General features: G+C 44.8%; 1 protein-coding gene across 3 annotated transcripts in view; it reads right to left on the bottom strand.

Annotated features, from left to right (window-relative positions):
* The window catches only part of TRIM29 (tripartite motif containing 29), a 28,283-nt gene extending 21,820 nt beyond the window's left edge, over positions 1-6,463 (bottom strand). Inside the window, exons 1-2 of one of the 3 annotated variants that reach the window (XM_063355273.1) lie at positions 6,452-6,463; positions 1,329-2,344 (exon numbers count right to left, since the gene is read on the bottom strand). In XM_063355273.1, the coding sequence (XP_063211343.1) occupies positions 1,329-2,186 (858 nt within the window). In that variant the 5' untranslated portion in view covers positions 2,187-2,344; positions 6,452-6,463. Of the gene's footprint in view, positions 1-1,328; positions 2,370-6,451 lie in introns of those variants that run through there. The other 2 variants (XM_063355274.1, XM_063355272.1) reach the window with 2 other exon arrangements.
* Positions 6,464-7,389: the final 926 nt, after the last annotated feature.

Consider the following 7,389-nt stretch of genomic DNA (forward strand, 5'->3'; position numbering starts at 1 on the left):
ATATGCTATGTTCAGAGCTGACATCAAAAACACAAGAACAAGCAATTATGAAATAAACAGCAGGCTAGCGAGCCCTGCAGGAATTCCTTTAAGAAAGACTAAGACATGGAAGAAACCTCGTCTGGTTTCAGCAAGGCTGCAAGTTGGAGATGACATTGCAAGAAAAGACCAAACATTTGCACAGGAAGGCAGAGGTAAGCTCTAGATAAGATGTTCTTTCAGCACATTAGAAAGAGTTAAACTGTTCTTCCAAGTTAAGGGTAACTGAAGAATTTCCAACAGAGACTACTTGTATTTGCTGGCTCACCACATCAGAGAGCTGGCTTGGGCTGTGCTTAAGACAGATTTAGCAGATCTTAGTGCCCTTCTAGTTTCTGCCACAGACTGTGTGACTCTAGGAAAATTGTTTTACATTACCATTTCATGGGTCTCCTTTCTGTAATCTCTCCCGTCCTGTCTGCTTAGATCAGAAGGTCTCTAGGCCAGGACGTGCTCTTACTATGGGGACGAACAGGACTGAACGTGGTGAGACCCTGATCTTGACTAGAGCTAGTGGAATAATCATACATCCACCCAGAAAGCAAACAGCATAAGACTCTAACCAAACAAAGGTGGAAGACTCTTCATTAGAGTGAGCGCTATTTCACATACCAGCCTCATCTCCTTAGATGTCCATCCTCTGAACCTATTGTAGTAACACTTCAGGCGAAATTATGTTTTGTGTTTGCACCAGGATTTTTTCTTCATCGAAGCTTCAAAAGACTCTCCCCATAGGTGGGGCTTGACACTATTATATCCGTAACAGAAAAGAAAAACAAAAAGCCGTAATCTCACTCTAAGTAGCGGAGATGGCAATTTTCAATTGTAACCTAACAGCCACTGATCTGACTACCTGTATTCTGGAGGTCTTGAACTTGAGCAATGCCCCACCTTTCTGGCTGTGGATAACACTATACAAACACTGTCAAAACTTGAGACAATTTTTGAAAACGTAGCATGTTGGGCTTTGATTCAGCTTCTGACGAAACTCAGTGGTCCAACCAGGGGTGGAAACCGAGTTCTCCACCCCTCAGCCCCCAACCCAGTCTGCTACACAACACCAGTGCTATGCTGCTCTAACCAGCCATTAGGCGAACAACAAACCTATTGCAGCAGAACCCCAGCAATATCAGTTCTCCGCTAAAAGCTTCCCATCCAGAACCCTTGTATCCCAGAATTACATTGCAGACATGATTTTAGGAGAGGCTGTAGGCTGGAGAGCGAAAGCTGGGGTGTAATTATTGAGGTCCATTGGAAAGATTGGGAATGTGCAATAAAAAGAGCATTACCTCTTTTCCCGCTTTCTCGATCTCCACCGTCACTGTGCTGTGGTTCTTGTGCTCCTGGAACATGCAGAGGTAGCAGATGCACATCTGGTCTGTCTGACAGAACAGCTCCATGGTCTTCCCATGCACAGGGCATTTTCTTGCTTCAAAGTCCCTGATGGGGTCCAGGAGCTGGTGGTCCCGGAAAGCTGCTCCCTCCAGATGGGGCTTGAGGTGCAGCTCACAGAAGGAAGCCTGGCACACCAAGCAGGACTTCACGGCCTTTTGCTTGTTGTCGATGCAGGAATCACAGAGAACATCCTCGAGCTTCACCCTGGGCCGTGACCCAGCTGCTCTGTCAGGCTTGTTGAAGGTGGATCTTCTCAGGTCCCCTGTCTCCACCAGAGGGAGGGAAGTTTTCTTCAGGTCCCCCATCTGCCCCCCAGAAAACAATGACTTCCTCCCTTCCCCTTCACTAGGCAGGAAGCTCTTTTTGGAATCCAAGGAGAAAAGGGATTTCCTGAGATCGCCTTTCTCTGCAAAGGAGAGGGGTGGTCTCCTCATGTCTCCTATCTGTCCACTGGCATATTGCATCTTCTTTGAATCTGCTGAATCCATGCTGAAGTAGGTCGATCTCTTCTCATCGGATGACTCCACAAACTGAATGATGGGCCTCTTCCAGTCACTCCCAGAGAAGAGGGAGCTCTTGATTTGCCCTGTCTCCAAAGAAGGAGTGCCAGTGCCCTTCATAGGTTCCTTCTCACCTCCGCCAGGGTTTGTGGTTTTCTTCACTTCTTCTTCTTTTTTGGGGGCAGATGGACTCTTCACATCCTCTGGCTTCCCAGTGGTACCGTTTGTCCTTGCTGCACTCCCCGTTTCCATCGTCTAAACAGGGTGAATTGGCTTCACTGCTCAGTCTTTCCTCCAGTTCCTGTCTCTCAGCCCTCTACAAAGTGGGTATGTCTGCCTGGTTGTTGTCTCAGCAAGGAATGACGGTGGAATGCAGGAAAGTTTCTGCCCAAGTGACGCACCTGGAGCTCCTGCAAGGAGGAGGAGAACGCCTGGATTATGCTAGGTAGACGCAGGGAGAAAGAAAGAGCAGACGTTACCAGGGATCAGAAGCTACAGCTGTGCAGTTAATTATACAAGGCAGTCCACACCCAGGAACATTCTTGTCTAACCAGGTTTGGGAGGAAGGGCTGTTTATATACATAGAAATGTTTTTTTAAAAAAAATAATTTTCATTAAGATGTAGCAACCAGTTCGACCGCTTGTTTCAAAAATAATTTTGCTCGTTGTTGCCAGGAGCTGAGGTTACCTCCTTGCAAAGATGGGCAGGGTCAGAGAGACCATGAGATGCCGAAGATGGGTTTGTTAACTGGGTCATACTCACGCACAAAAATAATTATGGTTGTAATTAAAATGAACGCCTAGAATAAAGCATTCTTAAACGGGGTTCCCCTGAGGGCTTACTGTATTCAGTAGGACAGGGAGGGGAAACATATGGATAATACTGGGTTTAAAAGACCCTGTTATCTTTATTTTGATTTTGATGTTGTGTTTGTGCAAGGCCCATCCATCTAGACCTGGAAATGGCCCAACCATGTATCAGGGAACACAGCTGACCGGAAGGAAAAATTGGCTAGTCCTGCTTTTCCCACAGGCCAGGTGATGACCACTAATGTGACCAGTAGAATTAAAACCCCCACTGCCTATTTCATTGCATGTTCTGAGATTGAGATAAGGGTTCAGGTGTATCTTATGTAGCTCTTCCCATAAATGTCCACTGAACTGAGAGACATCCCTGAAACATACCTGGAAGAGGAAATATTTTACAGCTAGATAGCCAAAATATTTCTTGCAAGAAAAAGGAACTGAGAAAGAGTTTTAAAAATAGATCTGCCTCCACTAGCTGTATTCCTGGGAAATGTTCAACTTGTTGGAATCACAGAAGATTTCAGAAGCAAAAGGCCCTTTATAAGCACTGGTGAATTCCATCAACTTCAAAAGGAGGAGGTTGATCTTCCACTCTTATCATATCAATTTAGCATAGATTATGCTCTGAATTTCAGTGAGATTGCTCTGAGATTAATTTCTAGGGTGTAAATTAACCATGCCTAAGATTTGTGTTTAATTTAACTTTCACAGAAAGCAATGGTGGTGTTTCTGGAGAATGTGATTTTTAGCCTGCAATAATTTCTCATTAGAAATTCACTAACCACCCCCCAGTTGGACATGTCCTAAGTAGTGGAGGAAAAATCCAAGTCTCCATTTTGCAGCTCTTTTTTAGGTGTGGAGGAAATAGAGGTGCAGCCCAAAACAGGAACAGCATACATTTTGGATCTGATATGAGAATGAGATAGCCAGGAAGCGCCTGTCTTACAGATATAGTTTCTAAGGGCTTTGTCTGTGCAAAATGAAAGAAAAGGAAAGATAATTTTTTTTTTTTATTTTCAATTGAAATGCAGTTGGGACCCCTGGCTCATAGATCTAGCCCCTTTTACTGCCTCTATGTTGTTATGGCTCTCTATATATGAGAAATGATCCAGTATGCAGTATTTTCTTGGATAATAGTTGTTGGGAAAGGCCATGCCTTTTGCAGTAATTTCTAATGGACAGGTTTTTTATTAATAGGACCATAGTCTTTCATGAGTCAGAAGTCATTCTCTGGCATAGGAAAGGGCAGTGCTATTTTTTAAAAACAAATTTCATAAAAGAAAGAGATTGAATGACATATTTCTTTCCCCCTGGCTTCCTGGGCCGAGCTGATCTTTACAACATCAACACTCCCATAGATTTCCAAGTAATTAAAAATACTGGAGGGTGGAGGCGCCTGTTCTCACGTGTACAGAAAAGACTCAGCAGAGCTTTTCCAAGCTAGCATCAATACTTAAGAAACAAAAAACATCTATAAAAAGAGGTCTAACTTAGAAGAAGGAAGGGTTTCTCTTTTCCTCACACTTAGTTAAGACTTTGGAGTAGGGAAGGCAGTCAAAAGATTAAGGACGGATTTTTTTGCATCTTGGTTTTACTGATGCGAATCCAGAGTAAATGAGTTTAATCCAGCTATTCCAGGCAGACTTGGGAGTAACTGGGCTCAGGCAGAGGTTTATTATTGATTCTCCTGCCCATGCAGAGGCACATACAAGACTGGCACCTTCCAGCAAGTCCTGATGCCAGCCATGGCTTTAGCTCCTCCATTTCTTGCAGTACTAGTGAAGTATGGCCATACTGGAGATGTCAGATATTGTAATGCCTATCATCTAATGCCGCACCAGTCAGACTCAGACGGGCTGTTGTCAACCCTCATGACAGTTGATGTGTTCCGTAAAGCTGCAGGTTCTGCTTTGGCTTTTGAATAGTTTGGGTGGCATCTGTCCTTGCAGCTTAATTTTGGAGAATCCTCAGCTTAAATGTTCTGTGTCAGAGAGAGAATCATGTGCATATATGCACATCCAGACTAATGGAGCCAAGTGCAAACTGGGTTTCTTGCAAAGGAATGTGTTTGCAAGTAGTCCGGGCTGAACCTCCCTCGAGTCTGCAGAAGAAAGCAAGCATGTCACTCGAGTGTGCCTAAGGAACATTCCCCGCTGCTGCCAGTCACTTCTGCGGAATGCCACTTTCAATGGGCCCCTCTCAACCTCAGCTCACTCTCGCAGCATCCCACATGCCTGGCGTTAGTGCCTTGGGCATGTCCGGCTTGCAGATGCCTGTGAAACCGTGGCAGGGCCGTGGCAGGCCCATGGCAGGTGTGACCAGCAACATCACCTCTGCTGCCACGCGTCCTGGCACTGCAGCTGTGCTCCGTAGCCACAGACCAAGCCCACTCTTTTCTCCATCATCTCTCTGCACCTCATCACATCTCTTCATGCCTTTTTCATGCCAAAAAATTGCAGATGGGGCCCACGTCTCTCTTGTTATTTCTGGCCTTTCCTGGGAAATCTGCTCTTCGCACCTGTCTGAAACTTGAGGTGCACTTGGCCTTGTTGGTGCCCATAACCACTGCCAATGCTGCCTAATTCTACCTGGGAATCATAGGAGGACTACTGGAGTTAAAGGGCAGTTTGTTAGTTAAAGGGTAGCTTGTTAGACAATTTGTCCTTCAGCACACAACCATATTTAGAAGGCCTGTGCGCGCACATGTATTTCAGGCAATTTAGAAGCCAAAGTAAAGTACAGACTGGATGTCTCTATTGCAGGCTTTATCTTTGCACCTCCCAGAGGGTGGCTCCTGATTTCTATAGCATGAGTTCACACTTGTGTAAGCATCATCTGTGATTTTTGTACCAGCCACCCCTGCGTTTCCTGCAGAGGACAATGTCTCCTATCTAGTGCACTGCGTCAAGCCGATCACACAATATGCCCATGTCTATGCCTCTGACTCAGAGCATACACCCACGTTTGGCATCTGCAGTGCCTTTCATCTAAAAAAATTCAGAGCGCTTTTCAAAGGTTCACAAATTAAACTTGACAACACCTTTGCAAAATAGGTCTGGGTTGCTAACCCCATGTAGCAATTAGGGAAACTGAGGCATGTACTGTGGAACTGACTGGAATTTTTCAGCAAAAATAAAGCTGTTTTTCTGAAATAGCTATGCAGCCTTTTTGCTTACTCATTCTCTTTTTGTTTTTTTGATGATTGTGACCCCCTCTAAATTCCTAATTATTTTTTTTAATATTCCATGATGGTTTTGTTCTTGTTTTGAACTTCGTTTTTTTCATTGTATATACACCAGTAAGTTTGGGTAGTTTATTGCTTGTACTAAAGTGTTTTCACTGTGCAGTGTGCTGCACAAAAATCTTCATGGGTAGGTACCTGAAAAAAAACCAAATTTCCCCAAGATGGAAAAAGTGAAAAAATTGGGTCTATTTCAAACTAAATAGAATAAAAACAGTTAAGCCAACCCCGGGGCACTCCTTTAGACAGGCTCCAGAGCAGAGTTTCAAAAACCAATGACTGATGAAGTCATGGAGAGTCATGGAGAGTTAGATCAACCAGCCCATGATTCACTGGCCCCAGTTCTCACAACTCCAACCAAACTAGGAGCGGGGAACCTGTCTGCTAATTGCCTGCTCTGTGCTTTACCCACTAATCCACACTCCCTTTCACATCCTACATATTTTCAGTCCTTTCTCATTTCTTGTACCATTATATAAAATAAGTCCACAGCTCGGAAAATGTTACGCTGAAATGTATGCAGGCTGCTCCTGCTACAAGAAAGCAGAGGAAATCAGTCCGTCGAGCATGCAGACACCATTGAGCAATGACCATGCATTAACCAGCTCCCAGTGCAACAGCAGAGCAGGCAGAACGAGTTCAAGGCTTCGTGTTGCTTTCACACGTATCAGGTTCAGTCAGCAATGCATCCAGATAAATCAGTAGAGCTATCCTGGTACAGAGCACGTGGGGAAAAAACAACAGTGCTGCAGCTGTGCTTAAAGTAGATCTACGGATACTCTCAGAACTGTGATTTATATGCGAGAGACTCAATTGATATGGCATAAACTTAAGTTCAGGAATTTGTGACAATTTGGGCTTACCACCTCAGTGTGATAATATCGGCTGTGTGTCTCAGAGTGGGTGATGAAGGGAAGGAAAACTGAACCAGGAGGATCGTTATTTGGGGGATGCATTTTCATGGTAGGGGGCATGCTGAAGTGAGGGCTCGGTGAAGGTGGTCAGGACCTGGTTTCAGATACAAGGACTCAGATTTTTAGGGTAGTGTGAGCATCTGAATAGCTCCTCCAAGGTACCATGGCAGGCCAAACACAAGCATCCCAGGGCTTAAATCAGGCCTGCAGGCTACGAGCTGGACCATGGGGAATCTTAATTATTGTAACGAGTTACAGGTAGGACATAAATGCCCGTTGTGTAGCAACGATACTTGGTGAGTGTGCAGAAGGAGGGTGATTCACTGAAGGAGTGAGAGGGTGTGTGACGGGACAAGGGCATTAACTGGAGGATATGTGCTGCCTGGGGGAGGCCCCCTTTCTAGTGGTTATGCTGAGTCTTCATCTTTGAAAAGGCTGAAGGGGAAAATGACTACTCAGCATTAAATTCATGTGGAAGACAGGAAAGGGAATA

Source organism: Chroicocephalus ridibundus, chromosome 18 (assembly GCF_963924245.1).
Source record: "Chroicocephalus ridibundus chromosome 18, bChrRid1.1, whole genome shotgun sequence".
Classification (NCBI taxonomy): Eukaryota; Metazoa; Chordata; class Aves; order Charadriiformes; family Laridae; genus Chroicocephalus; species Chroicocephalus ridibundus.